Source organism: Lissotriton helveticus, chromosome 11, assembly GCF_964261635.1.
Source record: "Lissotriton helveticus chromosome 11, aLisHel1.1, whole genome shotgun sequence".
Classification (NCBI taxonomy): Eukaryota; Metazoa; Chordata; class Amphibia; order Caudata; family Salamandridae; genus Lissotriton; species Lissotriton helveticus.
The window spans coordinates 70,683,012-70,702,702 of NC_136072.1; the positions used below are offsets into that span (position 1 = coordinate 70,683,012).

At 46.0% G+C, this 19,691-nt stretch overlaps 1 protein-coding gene across 1 annotated transcript in view; it reads left to right on the forward strand.

The window, feature by feature from the left end:
* Positions 1-16,180, forward strand: part of LOC144791209 (heat shock protein beta-7-like) — a 52,666-nt gene extending 36,486 nt beyond the window's left edge. The window contains exons 2-3 of the mRNA XM_078665859.1: positions 14,180-14,322; positions 15,945-16,180. Of these exons, the coding sequence (XP_078521985.1) occupies positions 14,180-14,322; positions 15,945-16,118 (317 nt within the window). The 3' untranslated portion in view covers positions 16,119-16,180. The remainder of the gene's footprint in view (positions 1-14,179; positions 14,323-15,944) is intronic.
* Positions 16,181-19,691: the final 3,511 nt, after the last annotated feature.

Sequence of the window (19,691 nt, forward strand, 5' to 3'; positions counted from 1 at the left end):
TTTGCACATTATACCATTTGTTTACAAGTAATACCGTAAATTTTGATATCCGACTGGGGTCCTCAGCTTACCTCTATATTTGGAACCGTATTGTGTAAAGAACTGTACGTGGAAGTCCTCTTTACTACTAGTTATCCTCAGAGAGGTAGACAAACAGTATGATTGAATCAACGTGATGAACAGTACTTGAAATCAGCGGTGGCTGGCATAGGTAAGCGTGGTGAGGCGGGCTGGGCGCAGGGGGAATTCGACAGATGACGGAATAGGTATAATTAAATAAATAAATAATACTTAATCGGTTGTCTATTGACTTCCTTCGCCGCGTCCCGCCTACCACCCCACCACACTTACCTGTGCCGGCCACCGCCGCTTGAAATATCAAACTTTGTTCCAAGAAGAGGATTGGAAAAGCTGTTGTGGTTAGCAGAATGAACCTAAAAACAATATTGAAAATTCTGCCACAGGGGTATCACCCTTCTTCGATATGTATGGTTATCTTAGGATACTACAAATAGACACACCTTCATCTTTCTCCGTTCCCTCAGTACAAGAACATTTCATTGAATTTAAGGAACTCCAAAATCAGGAAGCACGAAGTATATAGTGGGTTGGGAAGACTAGTTACTTACGAAGAATTTATATCTGTGGAATATATATATATATATATATATATATATATATATATATATATATATATATATGTGTGTATATATAGTTATAAGCAGTAACCAACCCAGCGCTAGACTTTCAAGAGAGAAAAGGAATTTTAATGTACAGATGAACTATATACTCCACACAGAATATATTCAAACCGCAATTTAGTGCTCTTGATGCTATTAGGTAGGGCTGGGCGTCCATCTCTAACTGCGTGGTCCACCTCCTGTTCAAGGCAGTTCTTCCTCCTTCGTGGGTTGCATTAATAGTATGAAAAGAAAAAAACCAGAACACAAATTGTATTTAACCTACTAACTACTAACTTTGGGTTCTGGAGTAGCGTGCTACTCACCTAAAAAGTGCTTCAATGCCTCATCAGGAGTCGTAAGTGCTATATACATTCATTCACAATATAGCACTGAGTTTATAGCCCTTGCTGCACAGTGCTGTCTCTTGGTAGCTTACAATACCACTGTGGGTATAGCCCTGGCTGCACAGTGCTGTCTCTTCGGCGTGTGAACATAGCACCGTGGTTACAGCTATGGCCGCATGGTGCTGTCGCTTCGGCGCGTGCCCATAGCACTGTGGGTATATTCCTAGCAGCATTGTATGGACTGCAAGTGCAAGCATGACACAGCTCGCCAGCGTGCTGCAACATACCAGCATTATAAAGCAAACATTAGCTGCAGAATAACGGGGTTACCCAATGCACTCTTTACAGTAAAACATATGTTATGTGACATACAACAATTAAGTACAGAAACAAAGCGACAGAGTTCTAGGAAACTCCAGAGGGAGAGTCGTCCGTTAGAGTCCTTTATTATGTGAAACAGCCAGCCGACACGTGTTTCATCGCTATTGCGAATCCTCAGGGCTATAATGGCTGTATCAAAAAGCAGAAGGTCGCACAGCTGGTGATAATTCCAACCCAGCCGGGCCCGTGACCGCCAATGAAGAAAATGTAAGGAAATGGTCTCCACACTCAGTATGAGATGAAAGCGGGGAGAATCTTCGTGTATCCCACGCAATGTTTGAAGGTCGAGTGATCTTCTGGTTAAGTCTCTAAAGGAGCATCATATCGAAAATACACACTAGCCAGAAGTCGGGTTCAACTTCAATCGCTGTAGAGAGGACGCCAAATCGAGATTTCTCCGGGTGCGGTCACAAGCGTGTACTCTCCTCGGGCCGTGTTCCTGTTTGGACCCTTGGTTTCTCTGACTAATAGCCTTTCGGATCCTTATATTAGCTGCAGAATAGCTAGGCATCTACCTTCTCGTAACCTGCGATCTGCCCATCTTCAGCTCTGGTCTATTCCTACTTTCAAGCTCAGACGCCAGGGAGGGGGGGGGGGGGTGTAGGTTCTCTTATCTCACCCCAATATTCTGGAATTCCTTGCCATTACCAACCCGGAGGAGCAATAATCTCCTGGCGTTTAGAAGAATGCTTAAAACTTGGTTATACGAACAAGCTCTTGGGTGACTTCCCTTGGTGTGACCCCTGCCTGATCAGCGCCATGAAATCTCTGGGTGAACGTGCGCTTTATAAATTCCTATTAAGATAAGATAAGAAACATACATGATGCAACAAGCAACAACAATGAAGCAGACGAGCTTGATGTAGCAAAATGTATCTATCATGCATGGTGTAGCCAGCAAGCAAGAAGATACAAGCATGCTTGATGTAGCAGACAGATACATTCTGCTACATCGAGCCTGTCTGCTACATCATGCCTGCTTGTATCTTCTTGCTTACCGGCTACACCATGCATGATAGATACATTCTGCTACATCGAGCCTAACAAGCATGGTGTAACCAGCAAGCAAGAAGATACAAGCAGGCATGATGTAGCAGACAGGCTCGATGCAGCAAAATGTGTCTAACAAGCATGGTGTAACCAGCAAGCAAGAAGATACAAGCAGGCATGATGTAGCAGACAGGCTCGATGTAGCAGAATGTATCTAGCAAGCAGGGTGTAGCCAGCAAGCAAGAAGATACAAGCAGGCATGATGTAGCAGGCAGGCTTGATGTAGCAAAATTTATCTAGCAAGCAGGGTGTATCCAGCAAGCAAGAAGATACAAGCAGGCATGATGTAGCAGGCAGGCTTGATGTAGCAAAATGTATCTAGCAAGCATGGTGTATCCAGCAAGGAAAAAGATACAAGCAGACATGATGTAGCAGGCAGGCTTGATGTAGCAAAATTTATCTAGCAAGCAGGGTGTATCCAGCAAGCAAGAAGATACAAGCAGGCATGATGTAGCAGGCAGGCTTGATGTAGCAAAATGTATCTAGCAAGCATGGTGTATCCAGCAAGCAAAAAGATACAAGCAGACATGATGTAGCAGGCAAGCTTGATGTAGCAAAATGTATCTAGCAAGCAGGGTGTATCCAGCAAGAAAGAAGGCATGAAGTGGCAAACCGTCAATCTGATATCTAGCAAGAAGAAAATGACAGCAACGGCATGAGTGGCTAATGCGCCTTGAGGCGATAAAGCTTGTAGAGTGGGCACTACACTCAATGTCAATAAAATGAAATCAAAAGTTATGACTGATAGGGGTGCTGTGCACATGAAGACATGAAAGTTCATCTGAGTGTTGGGGAACATTTGAGCCCCAGAGCTTTGCAGTGTGAGCCTCCTGTGGATGAGATTGTTTGGTGACCCAACAGAAACCGGCCGGAAACATCCAACTTTGTAAACCTTGTGAAGAAAGAGATAGGAGAAACTGTAAGGAGGAAAAAGAGAAGAAAGAGAGAAGAAGTGCAGAAAGGAGCGGTAGCACAACCCAAAATGAGTGCTTAATTTGAACTGGTGTTTTCCGGTGCTCAGCGCCGGCACTTCATTTTTAACACCAGCACTTGTGACAGTCTGCCACATGGTGGTGCTATTTAATTTAGAGATCAGCAGAACAACAGTTTATTTATTCAATAAAAATTAACAATGACTAATACCTGCTGGCTAAGATATTGTTATAGCTTTGGGGGCCTAGAATAGTCTGAATTGTTACACTTGTAGGAGTGTGATGGTTAGTAGTGGTGTTGGCACTGTCCTTGGCAGCACTCGCAGGGGCAGAGGGTGGTGCAAGCTGCAGTGGCCTCCTGAGGAGAGCCCTGGGACTTATTTTACTACAAATTAAGCACTGTGCAAAATGATACCCCACCTCCCTGCAGAATGTGCTGAGGGACCCCTGAGACACCAATATTTCACTGACAGGCCTTAGGGCGAATGAGAGGGTCCCAGGAGGGAGGGGAGCCCATGTGCTGAGGGCCTGCGCTACCCCCTCGAAATGAGGGGTAGCGCAGGGTGGCGGTTAAGTGCCTGCGTCTCACTGGAAACGCCCACTACAAGGGCCACCGACAGACTTATCGGATGGGGAGGGTGCCGTACAGACCCCTCCCACACTTAACGAGAGGATTCCATGGCATCTGCGCAGGCAAATTACAGCCGGCCGGAAATCTAATTAGATTAATTATTTCTGCATATCTCTCAGAAATGTAAATGAGCCCTGGGGATAATGCGGCTTGTTGCTGGGACTTGCGATTAAGCATGCACGTCAAAGACGAGGGCACAGTGCGCCGAGACGACAAAGCAGCGGCGTTAGGAGATGCAGGCGGCCGGACTGGCCACTCATTCCACCGGGCATTTCCCCGGGGTTAATGAACCCACTGGAGACCAGCTTTTTCAAGACCCGGCACAGCTTACAGGGCCTTTCTACTTTCCGCAGCTCTCCTGGGTTAATTGCAGCAGGCATAGGGAGGGGGAGAGACTGAGAGCAGGAGGAGGGGGGGGAGAGGGAGAGTAATGTGAAGAGGATTCCAGCTGTGGGGGTGACCTAGGAGTGACGTAGGCGCCCCAGATGAGACATTAACAATCCTGAGTGGGCCAAAGTGCCCCCCAGGAGTGCCAAGAACCATGTGGGAGGGGCATGGGGGGTGGAAACCAGTGCCATCTTAACACATGGGCATGCTGGGCAGTTGCCCGGGGCCCCATGAGCATAGGGGCCCCATGCTAAGTTCATACTGTAAATATTATAGCAGGTACTGGGCTTACGTACAAGAGATAAACAGTATTGATACTGAGCGATTTACGTAACAATAGGTCGACACCGGTGGTGCGAAAAACTCTTTGCTTTATGTGGATATTCTTCAGAACATACAACGCCAGCCGACAAGTGTTTCGTCAACAGGGGGATACCTGGGACTCATCAGGGCTGAACAGGAGTAAAAAGGGTTGCTAGTTACCGGTGATAATTCCAACCCGGTCGGTGGGCGATATTCAGGCCGTAGGTACGGTAGAGAGTGGATGAGGGCAGCAAACACAGGCAGGTACGTCTGTGCGGTAGAGACCTGGTATCAGGTCTCGATGGTGCTCGTATCGTCTATGTGGATCAGACTGTAAATATTAGTTTCTTTTTTTAGATATATTACATTTTTATTCCTGTGAGTGGTTGTCTAGGCAGGGCCCAGTGCACTGCTTCACATGGATGTATGACGTTACAACGCATGCTTTTACCACGCATGCTTTGACAATGCGGTTTTTACAACGCATACCATTACAACGCATAGCGCTTTAGGGTGCTGGATAGTGAATAGTTTAATTTACTATTCCAACTCCAGTCCCCGTGAACACTAGGGAAGGTGTTGGATAGTAAATTAAATCTATTCCCTATCCTAGAGCGCCCCCCAGCGCAATGCGTTGTAATGGTTTTCGTTGTAAAACCTGCGTTGTAATAGCACTGCGTGGTAAAAGTTGCGTTGTAAAGCATGTTTCCCGCTTCACATGGGGTCCTATAATGCGGTTATGATGGTCCTGGCGGAGGCCTCCGAAGGACCCTACAGCAGTATGAGGTTGGTAGAGCTGTGTTTAAGTGTTCCTGCCTCCTCACAACCTACCCCTCCTCACTCCCCACACATTTATGGTGCGCATGCAAAGTGGCGTAGGAAGGGGGGTGCGGTGGGTGTGGACCACCCCTGGTGTAATCACTGAGGGGGGTGACAAAATGGAAAAAATATGTGTTTTAAACAAATACTTTTGTCAATTTCTGAAGCCGGGTGGTGACAAAAAAAATTCGCACCGGGTACCACCTGACCTTCCTACGCCACTGCGCACGCATTATTTTCACCACTCTGGCGTGTTCTGAGTGTAAGTGCAACTCTTTATCAATTAAATATATCGATAATCCACTAAATTATGCACCTAAATATCTCTTTCATAGCTGAACTATAGACAGATGGATTTAAATTGAAAATAATTATATAAGCAAACGCCAATCCGGGGAGACTGTTTTGGAAGATTTCTGACAAAAGAATATAGTTCACCATTGTGGATGTCAGTTATGCCCTCTGCGTGAAACCGAGATATGAATAAATGGGTGAATGAATACGACCACCCAGGGGTGGCCGTTCCTACAAATCAACTATAACCAGGGTCACTGGAATTGTGCAGCAGGCAAGCACCAAATTATGCGGCAGAGTTCACTAAATTATGCAACATGGATAGTAAAATTAGGCGGCATAACTCAACACTTTTATAGTATTGTTTCAGTATTTTTTCATTTGTACACATGGCAATACTGTCTGAACAAAGTTTTCACTTCCTTAATACCAGTGTAACAATCAAAAACAGAAATCATCAACAGAAAGATGACCAGTTAACCTTTGTGAAGTGCCTTCCACAGCACATCAACACATGTTGCTGTGTTTTTAGTAACTTTTGATCCGTTAGAGCTAGAAACTAATTTTGTTTTTGTTCAAGTCTGCAGATTATGCAGCAGATGATAGATTATGTGGCAAACCTATAATTATGCGAAGAAAGCAGCAGAACTGCGTAATTCCAGTGGCCCTGTTATGTTTCATATAGTTACCCTAATATAGGCCCAGGTAACATCATATCCCTTCACCTATATCACCTCCCCTTCAGTAAACAGAAAGGAGCCTTTTAAGGATTGAACGCCATTTATGGACTGAACATTTTACCTAGTTCTACACCTGGGTGCAGAAGGAGGGTTTTATCCTGAACAATAGTGTTCTATGACTATCTTTATGTTGACAAAGCATGAATGAATATTCTTAAGGCTACGTGGAAACCAGGCAGGGGCTATACACCACCCTTCCTAATATCTACGCACAAGGTTCATCACATACGTCATCCTCATACCCAACAATGGCTAACACAAGAACAAGGGACAAAGGGACTCTATATACTTTTCTCTATAAATACAGCACCTCTTGCTAGCAGTAGTTGGAGGGAACCGAGACTTCTAGGCCGACACACTGACCAGAGACGCCGAGGTTCCTGCATTCAGACGCTCCAGCTGACAGTGGTCTGAACATCCCTTGCGGGGCGTCCAACTCGAGAACAGGGCTCTGACATTTCTTACACTTCAGGTAATGTGGTTTAACTTAATCCTAGAGGGTTTCTTGGCTTTTACACCAACTCACATGCTAGGTACACTTAGGTACATCTAGAAAGGCATCGTAGGAGTACGCGCACTTTCATAAATGCATTTTATATTCATGTATTTATTCATGCTTAATGCAAGATGGTAGAACTGTACTATCTTTTTATATTCATAGTACTACTAATCATATATCTCTGCTACTGTCTAATGGTTGTTGCAGCACATATATTCTACACAAGAATAATAACTGTTCAATAAACTTTTATTGAAACGCCCAGACTGTTTATTCTGTGTATCGCTCCGATAAACTAAACGTGCACGAGTGACTGAGGGAAACGTAGTACATGGTTTCCACGATCTTGAGGGACCAGGGTTGTCCTGTTCCGAGGTTGCCAGAAACTAATCTCTCCCTGATAGGAGGAGACACTAGTGGCACTGTGAGCTAGCAAAAATTCAAACAGGCTAACATTTTGCGGTGGGGGTGCTCAGAATTAGTCTGCCACCAATCCCACAGTTTATGTTATCCAAACACGCAGGTCCTATAGGATCTACACGACCGCCCCGACTGGAACCAAGAATATGCAGCAGCTGTAGTGGCAATAGGGTGGTATCTTTTTTCAGTAGCGGCTCATGTTTGGGAGAAGTGGCGGGTGGGCAGGGAGGGGTGAGGAGGGGGCGGCATAGGGGTCACGAAGGGAGGGGGACAAAATAAATTATAATAGTTTTTAAAAACTTACCTTCAGCCTGCCGCGTCACGCTCCTCTGCTCCAGACAGGCACAGGCTCCCAGAATGCCATGTGACCAATCCTGAACCTGGTCTCACATGAGAGCACCTTCGGGATTGGCCTGAGCACTCTCAATTGGCGCTCCAGGACAGACTGGTCTGGGAGTCTGTGCCTGCTTTCTCCAAACCCAGCAATGCAGATGGGTTTGGAGAGAGGTTCAGTGCGCATGATGGTTTAGCTGGCCAAACCATCATGTACAGTGAAGAGAGTGCACTACCACTACCCTCAGTGCCATCACACCCCAGCCCCTGCCCCCAAGACTCTGCAGGAAAAGAGAACTAAAACACAAGAAGGCGACCACTTTTCCACCTCTAAAGAAACTGCTATGTTTTATTCCATGCAGTGCTTAATTTGTGAAAAAAATAAGTGCCAGGGCCCTTTTCAGGAGGCCTCTGCAGCTTGCACCACAGACTACTTGTGCCAGCGCTGCCAATGACAGTACCAATACGACTACTAACCATCACACTCCTACAAGTGTAATAATTCGAACTATTCCAGGCCCCCAAAGTTATAAGAACCGCTTGGGTGGCAGATATGTCATTTTATTATATGCTGAACTAATAAACAACTGTTGTTGTGCTCATTTCTAACTCAACAAAACAGCACCACCATGTGGCAGCTGACATACATGCAGTGTTGACAATTAAGTGCCGGTTCTAAGCACCGGAACCCACCGGCTCAAATTAAGCACATATTTTGGGTCCCACTTAATCCTTGCTACTTTTTAACTTCATCAAGAACTGATTTGCTTTACTCTGTCAATCAGAGATCACAAGTGCTCTTCTTCCTGGGTGCAAACTCTCGAACACGTGCAAATGCTCACTATGTTTTACGATTTTCCAAATTTGCACAAAAATTGTGATTTTCTTCAGATTAGTTCTTAAAAAAGTAAACTTGTGGTGGGGGCAGTATATATTTACGAATCTTCACAGAAAAAGTCTGGTTTCATTTTTGATCTTGACTGAGATTAATGTAAAAAATAGCCTCACAATGTGGTGAACACTACATCGCAGTGAGCAGAAATCCTCGCACGGGTGAAAGTGAATTGAATCAGGAAGCCTGGGAACTATGTGAAGGGAGAAATTCAGAAACAAGGCACATACCTAGCAGTGAGCTCAACAGACTGGAGTAAAGAGCTGCTTCAAGTCAGGGCCACCACAAGGGGGCGCAGCCAGGGCTAACTGACCTGGGCCCGCACTACATCTCACAATAAAGTTGCGGCAACAATGAATTTGAGTGACATTGCGAATTTAGCCATGAGAAAGAGCAGAGGGAGGCGTGATGGGGAGTGCGGGCTAAAGGAGTTGATTGGGTTTTCTGAAACCAATGCAAATGTGTGATTGGAGTGGCCTTTGCGTGTACAGACCATTCCCTGCAGGTTTACCAACTTCCCAGTTATTTTGAAGTGCCTCACTGCCTCCTTTAATTAATTTTTTTTTTAAAACATCCTGTGACTTGCAGCACATTTTTGTGCAAGGACAGCATTACTTTAGACTGAATCTCGGCATCCCTTGGTAGGGGTGGAGGGATATGTGCAGAAATTAGGAGTGAGCGAAATGTTCTGTTTCGCCCGTAGAATTGGCTGAATTGTGGCCACTCCGCGTTACTCTTTAATGCAGAGTTCAGGCCAAATACCGCCAGTCACCGCGTGGCGTAATTTTTCTCCTGCAAGGCTCCAGAATATGCAAGCTGGCGAGCGAGATTTGGCGTCCCCTAGTGCAAGTTTTTAATGAGGGTGTTTGCTGGCATTCTCGAGCGGTTGTGGTCAGAGGGCTGCAGTTCGAGTAGATTTGGTGCAGCGCGAGGAGATTCTCTACTCCAGCGGCAGCAAAATCAACTCGAATGGCCGTGCTCTCTTGCGCAATGCATGATGCCGTTCACACTGATTTTCAGTGCTGCTTGCGATAATGGGGCTAAATTGCAGCATGAGCTGCATTTTTCACCTGTTGGAGGAATTCTGCGGAATCTCGCAGAGTTTTTCTGTACCTCTGCAGAATTCCGCCGAATGAAACTCCGCAAGTTCTGCCCACTGGTGTAACGACACTTGAGGGGGTCCCCCCTGCAATGTACATAGAGTGGCGCACTCCAGACTAAATCAAGAGCTCTCCTGTTGGATCACTCTGGTGAGGGGGGCCCTTCGGAGCTTTGGGGCCCCCTGCACTGCAGGGGCTTCGGGGGCCGGTGTTACGCCACTGGTTCTGCCCACCCCTAGGAGGAACCCTATCAGAGCAGATGTAAGCCCTGAACGGAGGACCAAAGCCACAATTATGGGAATTATGGGAAGGTTTCAAAAATACATTTTTCAACAATTGTCATCAGTCCACATTGTAAAGTGTTATTTATTGGGATTACTATATATTTAAAGTTTGTAAATTCCCTCTGCACTGACCTGCATTGCCCAGTGGCATAACTAGATGTACTGCCATTCGGGGTGTTCCCTAAGTTTGCCGCACAGGTGCACGTAAGAGCAGGGGTTGGGTGTGTCGGGCAGCAGATGACTTGTTCTGGGGTGGGGAGGGGTGGCAGCCGATGGACAACTTGTTCCGGGGGGATGGCGGTAGTTGACAGACAAAACTCCCACCAACCCCAAAAACAGTGATGCCCAGGGCAGCCTGCCCGCCTCAGCTATGCCACAGGCATAGCCAGAGCTCTGTGTGGGATTCACTTATGGGTCAGCATGGCATAATTCTAGTCAGAACTGAGGGGCACTGGCTAAGCTGTTTATTGGTCTCTGGCTTGGAATTCCACCTGCGCTACTAATCAGAACCGAGGCACTTTGGCAGAGCTGTTGATGAGACCCTAGTCTAAACTTCCAGGGGGCGACCGAAGAGTAGTGAGGGACATTGGCAGAGGTGTGCATGTCTTAAACTCCTCCAGAGGCTCTGAAACACTTTGTACCAGTCTGAAAAGGTGAGAGTCGTTCTGGTGTGTCACAGGATGGGGTCATAAGAGTTCGCCAAGGCTTAGGTGAGCAGCGCAGTAGAGTGAAGAGGTAAAGGTGGGAGAAGAAAAGTGCAGAAAGGAGAGATGCATGGAGGGGAGGAATGCTAAAGAGAACTGAATGTGAGACGTGCATAACATGTATTAGTGTGGTCTTTGTATAGTGCAAACCTAGCCACAAAGCAGAAGGGAGCAGGACAGGGTCAAGGACAAGCATAAAGACAGATCTTGATAAGCTATATGCAAATCCGTCTTCACCCTAATCCAATGGGAACAGTCCAGCACCAACTGCCAAGCCAGGTCCTTCCTAAACCAGAACACAAGGAACCCAGGGCCTGGAGCAGAGTCAGGACTGAATTGCAACTAGCTGGGCCGAAACTGAGGTGGCATGCTGTGCAAAATATCGATGGATTGGGATGTGGCCTGAATAATTTACCAGTGGCTGAGATTAATTCAAATATTCCATCCATCACTTTTTGCATACTTTACATGTGATGTTGTATGCATGCACATGCTTGGTGCATGAGCCTACAGAATTACACAGGTAGCCATGTCAATGTTTTTTGTTTCACTTTAGCCATGCCGCACAGCTTCAGGGATTCTGGGCAGCGTGGCTAACAGCGACAGGCATAGCCAGTACACCACAAATCAGAGACCTAGTGGCTTTGCCATTGCTTGTTTTTTTGAGGGGGGCAATGTGTTCCTTGAGGGTGAGATCGGTGTCCAAGGTGAATCCATATGACTTCGCATTTGGTGAAAGTTCAGGTTCAAAGCACTCAAGGTTCACATCATTGATTCAAGTTGGGACTATTTGTTTACTTCTTGTTCTTGGCAAATATCAGGAATTCTGTCTTGGTTGGGTTGACCTTCGGGTAGGCCTTGGACATCCAGGTCTGAATGAAGTGCAGGCAGTGTTTGAGGAGTTCAATGTCTGGAGCAGAGGACACTTAGGTAGAGTTGTTTATTTTAGTCATATTGGTGAATCTTGATGCTCTTATTTGTGGGTAGAGCCCCAATGGGGTCCATGTAGAGGTTGAAGATGACATGAGACCGGGTGGAGCCCTGCGGGACTCTGCAGGTGATAGGAATCTTCTGGGACCTTGATGTGCCTAAATAAACAAAACAGACAGACTTACAGTGATGCAGAGGAGAGGTGAATGTGGAGGGAACGAGGGCATTGGAAAGGTGGAGTGCACGAGTCATAGCTCAAGGAAGAAAAAAAACGAACAAAATATGGGGGACCAGTCAAATATTTCTACCCGGACGCGATGCAAGTTTGGTACTCACCTGTTTCAAATGATGTGCATCTTATATACCTATGATTCTCAATGACTAATGTGTGTATGTTCAGTCTTTGCTCTGAGATAACTCCAAATACAACAACCACATTTTCAAAACTATTCGCAAGTTAGCTGCAGGCCTACGGAGATCCTAATGCCCCTGCCTGGCTGGACTGGACCAGAAGGACATATAGTGAACTATGTCTCACCTAAAAGGGCTGCGAGTGTGGCACATTGACCTCCCAACCAGCCCTGACAGCAACAACTGCAAGCAGCAAGCCAAGCACCCCCAACGAAAAAAAAGACTACTTTCTGCTGATGAATGGCAAGGTCAAGAAGCCCACATCTAGAGATGCCCAGATGTGGCTGAGGCAAACCGTTCTTGCTTGTAAGTGCTAATAACCACAATGAACTGCAAGTACTCACAAAGCATTACTGGCGCGGATATGCTGGCCGCATGCTTCTGCTACCGTATAACTGTAAGAAGCTCTGTTTCCACTAAAAGGGTTGACTTCCACCAACTGACCAGACACCTACGATCCGCCTCCCTCTTTGTTGCAGACACCCCTTGGATCTGCAGAAGCTACAATGGAGGAAGTTCTTTTTCACACCTGGTGGGCAAAGCTTGGAACAACCTTCCTCTACACCTCAGGGCCACTCCACCGCTCCAGCAATTCAGGAAAGGGCTCACGACCTGGTTGTTTGAATGGTTAGAGCACCCACAGCAGCAGCTAGCAACTCCAGCGCCTTGGGACCCTCACGGGTGTTTTCCGTGCTTTACAAATGATTCATTGATTGAAGGTACCATAGGACACTGACTACCGGGTTGTCAGCAGCGAGCAGCGTCCGGGGAGAGATGCAGTAAAATGACTGAGCCAAAAATCAGCACTGTTACACAAGTACCCTACTTATCAGAGTTGGCAAAAATATTTACCTGCAAAGCAATGCTTTTCTTAGATACCTTGTGTATGCACATGAACTGCAGAAGCAGCTTTTCCAAGCCATATTTAGGTCTGGCTAGAGGCTGCTTTAGCCGTTTGCCAGAGCTCATGCCACAGCAACAAAAGTGGAAAAGTATTGGCTAAGCCAATAGGTCTCGCCTATGGGACCTGTTGGTTTTGCCAATGTTTTTTAGCGATGCTGTGCAGCTTGGCTAAAGAAAAAGTTTTTAAAAGCCTATGATCTGCCATTTTGTAGGTGGGCACATCACACATGCACGCACCTGCAATGTGTCGCAGGAGCTTTCATTTTTATTTACTGATATGAGTTGAAGTGCTAAATTTAAAAAAACAAGTACACAAAAGTGGGTTTTTTTCATAAGCAGGTGTGGGAGGGTGACCCACTGCATGGAAGCACCTAGAGGTGTCAGAGGGCCGGCTGAGACTGCCTGACCATCCTGTGGCAGAGTCGACCCTTAGAGAAAATGTTAACTTTTCCTCACGCATTCATACGCGTAGGACTGCAATATCCTTTAACTCGGATGGACTAAGGTCCCTAGAAGTGAAGTAACCTTTTTATTTAGAGCAATTGAGGCTACTGGATAAGCTATCACGAAGTGGAGTCTAAGAAGTAGACAGTACTTGCAATAGGATGGTTGAACTACATATGAAATGTTAGACACATTCTGGCCGGAGTCCGGCGAGGTCGATATTACTCCGAAACTGCAGTTGCCATGAATTCAAATTTTGGGTTACAACTAGGAGATCTGGAAAAGGCAATACACTGGTTCTCCAGCAATGTTGAATCACTTAAAAGTTGAATGTATACATTGTGTGAGTGGTAGCGGGAATCACTCTCTTGCTAGAGATACAGTGAACACGACCATGCACACACTGGACTTAAAGTTGGTGGGTAATGAGAAGCCTAGGCCATAGTCTCATAGCTAAAGTTGCTGAAATATCATTGAACCCTAAAGGGTTGAGTGTCTTACCTTTTTCTCCTCGTCTGTTCCTGACACGTCCTCATTCCTCACCGAATGCATACACACATTTCCATTACACTCCTTGATTGCACCCAATGTTTTACACTTTTGCTGCCAATAACTGGCCTATCTTTCAATCCTTAACCTGCTTGGCTCCACTCCATCCACATCACTCCGCTTTCCTCCTTTCCTTCCCCATGCAGATCCCCCAGCGTGCCCCTCTGGCCTTGGAAAAGTCACGACTGTGGGCGACACCTACCAGGTCACTGCTGACGTGAGCCCCTTCGAACCTCAAGACATTGTGGTGTTGACGTACAACTTCAACATTGTCATCCAAGCAGAAAAGGTAAGAGAAGGGCGGGGGCGGGAATCAAACAGCTGCAAGAGCGGTCACCTGGAAGAATGTGTTGGGTTCAGAGAGGCCATCTGATATTGCAAATCACTAGTGTGTGTGTGTGTGTGTGAGTCCGTGTGGAGGGGGAGAAGATAAAGGAAGAGAAGAACAAAAAGGCATGACATGAGTAGACAAAGAGTAACATCTGTCATTGGACACCTAGAGCTGGAGACTAGATAGAGTTGGAACCACAAGCATCTATGGTGTTAGACAGACTCCGGAATAGGTGCCCGGTTGATCAATGTCTATGTAGAAATGTAAAACTTGTGCTCTGCAACCGAGGTCTCACTATGTTGTGCGCTTCTCAGATACTTGGGCAAAGTGCATTGTCAGGCAGTCATTCAGATTGTTATTAGTCACTGCAAATGGAGTTAGCAGAGAAAATACTATGATGGGACCCAGCATGGGAGTTACCACTGATGGAGATACTTTAGCAAGTTTGGGGTTGAGGACCAAACAATTGATATGACCAAAATAAGCAAAGCCTTAGGTTCGGACCCTGAGTCTACTGACACTAGACACTCAGGATTGGACTCGGAATACCTGAGCATGCCTCAGAATCTGTGATGCTCTCTTTGTATCGATGCTGAACATTCCTTCGATCAGACCAACGTAGCTTCATGATCTGCTGTAGTACTTAAGGACGTTTGGAGTTGTAGTCTCTAGAATTAGGGCACTTTCTCCAATCCCTGGAAATCCTGCAAGGGTTCCCATTCCCAAAGTTTGATAATGTGCTATGACACCTCCACACATAAGGACACTCAAGGTTACACCTTCAGCATCAGTATTTGATTTGCTGTTGTTACCTCTCTGAACATATGTTCTGTTTATTAAATTTAATGTTGGGTTTGACTCACCCAAAGGGCATCTCAGCACTGCTATGAGATACAAGAAATTGAGAGTTTAATTAAAATAAGGACGTTTTCAGCAATTTTCTAAATTTGTAATAATTAGTACAGAGACAAACAAAGAGGCAAGTTGTTCTAGTAGAGCCGAGCCAGGTAAGAAAAGTCTCTGCCTCCGCATCTAGTCAAACGGATACGGGGTACACTCAACAAAGCTTTATCCAAAGACCTTAGGCTTCTGGTAGGTAAATAGCGTTTACGTTTCTGCTGAAGATATCTGGCGCCTTTACCCCTTAAAGAGTTGTATGTAATGCAACAGATTTTAAAAATGCTTCTCCTCCATAACGATAACCACTGACGGAAGGTTAACTCTCTGAACAACCCTAAACCCTTAGGGTTTCCTTTGTTATCTCTTTAAAGAGGAACTGCCGGGGTTTTGCTATCAAGCCTAAGGATTTGTTTCATCGGCTCCAACCACAGGGACCCTTGGATCCTCTCCATTTGCTAAACTGGCCCTAAATCTAGAAGCGTAGAAAGGCTTGGTATTAGCGGCGCTGGTTCATAGAGTCTTTCATGGTCTGCCTGTTCCTTCTTTGGGTTTGCATATCTGGGCTACGAGAAAAGACCACATCCTTGAGTATAATCACGCGTGCCCCGGAGACGTGGCACGCTACTGTCAGCCAAAATGCTGTATAAAGCTCATTCTGGTTGTTCTGTTTTCTTTTCCAGATGGCCGATGATGGAACCATCACCAACACCTTTACCCACAAGTGCCAGCTCCCGGAGGACATGGACCATATGTCTGTGAGCTGCTCTCTGGCAGACAATGGCATGCTGGTCATCACCGCCAAGCGCAACCCCCTGCCGGCTGAGCCATTGTACCGCAGCGAGGTCAAGTTCTGAACGAGGTGGGACCACGTGTCACCGCCTCACCACATACATGTGCCCCCAACCAGAGGACAGAGTGGATCAACTAATATTTAAGAATCCAACAACCCCACGTGAAGATTGTTGTCATCTCAAATGCACCCATAACTTTCAATTAAACATCAACTTGTAATAAATGCCCCGGTCTACTTGTGAATCTTGTACGTTTTCGCGGCACCGGAGAAGGTGGAAGACCAAGGATAATAAGCCAAGGTAACCGACCCTTTTTAGGGCAGCTTGAGAGATAGTGTAGAGTGCAAAGCTGAAAAGGTAGGATGCCCCAAAACAAAAGGTGACCCCTTGCTGGGCTACGAGAGAAGGCTTCTTACTTGAGTATGATCATGAATGCCGCTGAGATGTAAGATACACCTGAGAAAAGACAATCAACATATCCTGCTTATCACTGCCTGGTAAGACTTTTTAATTTGTGCTTCCGCTCTCCCTTCATACAGTGAAGGTGACTCGGTGGGTAGTCGGTCATTCATCATACAGTGTATTTTTTTGAAGGGCGCAGTTCAGGAGCTTTGGGCTATTATTTCCCATTCACAAATCATCCACATCCGACAACCATTTTCATCATAGGAGTTCCTCCTGTGTTCTTCACACATGTTATTTGCACATGCACTTCATACCTATACCTTAAAGGTATGTAGCCCATGCACCCCACATGGACAGTAGTCACTCAAGATCAACCCATGTATTGCTGAAATGTGATTGTCCCTCTTACCATGCTTGTTGCTGGGCATGTCACCCATGCTTGTCACACAATTCCTGTTTCTATGTCTCCTGGTGCTTGTACTACCTGTGTGTCTCAGAATTATAAATCTTATAGGAGCCTTTACTAAGAGTCTTGTGTTCACACACGGCTTCTGGCTAATGTGGTGGGGTGGCACACAGAGAGGTGGGCGGTATGATGATGTCTGCTGGCTTATCAGGTGTCTGTTGTCCTGAAGTTAGTCCTCTGGCCCAAACACAGGCCCATCACCCAATAAAACTGAACACATGGTTTGCCCCATTTAAGAAACCTGTGTTGGCTCCCTGTGCATAAACAGATCTCATTTAAGACCCTTCTCCTAATGCACAGAGCCATGAATCCCTCTGGCCCGCTTACGTGTCATCCAGGATATATCACTAGTCTCCCAACAGAACCCTATGCTCATCCAGCAGTCACTCGGCCATAATCCCTAGGGTTCGACTAACTGAATCAGGTGGCAGGACCTTCTCAACGCTTGGCCCACAGGACCAGAATGGACTTCGAGTAGAAATGCGACAACAGAGAGCGAGTGGCCCATCAGAGAGAAACTTAAGTCCTGGTCTTTTACACTTTAGTCTTCCAATTTTCTTTTCCTTGTTGCTCTCCATAAAGTGCCAGGACACTCCTTTAGAGTAGCCGCGTGCTTAACAAATCCCTATATTCACAGCTAACCGTCAGCTATTGGTATGCGGCAGTGCTTTAAATGGGAAAAAATAAGTGCAGGTACTCAGTAAAGTGAACTAGAGGTGTGGCAAGTGGGCGGGGCTAAGGCCAAGACATGATGATGCATAATAACTTCTATACCAGTTGCAGCACATATCAAAACACACCGGAAATGCATTTATGTTAACAAAACAGTTTACATCATTACACAAAATGAAAGCCAAACAGCATAACATGTTAAAAATGTCCTATTTTTGTAACATTTGCAACTTCTTAATGTCATACTGTTATTTGTTGTTGTTTGGCACAATGCTGCATATCCTCAAGCGTACACATACACAAAGAAACAAGCAGACATGTACACAAAAGCTGCTGAGCTAAGGACTACAGAAGCGCCTTGGCTGTCAGAGATAGTTTCTTCTCGGGACAGCCTAGTGCTCACCAGCACCAGCAGCCAATTAGCTTACTTTTCATGAGTACTGGTACTCTGCTAGGCAGTAGTAAAGTTCCGGTATTAATAAGAAATGCCAGTACTCCTTTCTCGATTCACCTCTCATTTCTACCCAGTCTCTAACCTTCTCTCCCTGGTTCTGCCCCTCTTACTGCCACCTCTAGCTTACTTTCTCCACAAGTCTTACATCTTGTCACTGTTTTTTCCTCCACTTGCCTCATCTTCTCTCTCCTCCATAATGAACCCATACCCTACATTTGTCACCTGGCCAGTAATTTGTTGCCCTATATTTAAATATTTGTGTTGATAGAGCACACTTACTGTTAATGCCTGTAGTTTTAAATAAAGACTTGCACACAAAAAAAACGTGCTAAATCAGGATTGAGATTTGTTCCCGTAAATAAAAGCATAACTCATTTTTTCACTTCTATTTCCAAGCTGTGAAAGTGCGTGTGTTTTTATGTATGTGTGACTGTGTGCGTGGGTGTGTGTGTGTGTGTGTGTGTGTGTGTACACGTGTATGTGAATGTGTGCGCGCATGCTCCATCGTGCCCTGTAAATTCTGTAAGGCAGCTTTTTAAACTAAATTTCAGGCTAATAGTTAGTTCATCTCTCTTTATCAGACTGCTTCCCGGCATTAAAAGAGGCGATTCGATTGTAATTGTGGAGAAGCGTGGCTCAGTGGTTAGAGGCGGCAGACCCGGAAGCTGAGATCGGCCATGGACCAGGGTTCGATTCCCCGCCTCGGCGGGTCTCGGGCTCAAAAATTCCACGGACTCGACAATTCTCCCTCCGGTGCCTACTCGACTCACGGGGTCACACTCTGCGACTCTGGGCAATAGCTTGCTTAATCTCCACTACGGCCCCTCGCGGCGGGATGCCTGGCTTTCACCTTGTGGATACCCTGCCGGGGTATCTCACAGGGGAATACCAGGACGGGTTCCCTAAGCAAGCGCCTTGATGCCTTCGGGTGATACGTGCGCTATATAAGTCGCAATACATACATACATACATTTACATTGTGTGTGGTTCATCAATAGCTAAACCCATTACCTCAAGAAATACAGCAGATTTTTTACTTTACACGAATTTGTGTTAAAATACAATTCCTAAGGACCCATTTCGAAACTGTACAAATATCTGGTACTTTTGTCTGAAAAAAAGGGGCAATTCTAACTTCAGCTGTCACCTCACTTTGTTACATTCCTCCCTCCCCCTTCCTTCTATGTTAATTTTGTTTTCCCCCAACCAGATCCAGTTCCTGGGGTGCAGCAGCATTCCCTGCCATGCTCTTTGGGCAAGGCTACCTTCACACCCATGGATATGTCGCTGTTATCTAAATGCGTTGATGGGGCACACAAAGGAAAGCAGCTCCTGTGCTGAAAAAAACAGACATAAGAAACCCGGCTGCCATTCGCTTTAAATGGACTGGACTACAGCCCCTGACCATTTCACGCACCTGACTGAAAGTGGGGACGAGGTGGGGGCTTGCATCAGAAAGGTTGTTTATCGCCTAATCAACAGTGCAGGGTCTGCCTAGACCCTGCACTGTTCATCACAGCGTGATGCAAGTCCTCCCCAACCCCTGCAGTGTAGGGTAATTCTTATATGCGCTACTGGACGTTGGCAAAAGTCTTCAGAGGCTCAGTGCAGCTGGGAGATGCAAAGCGGCATTTGTTCT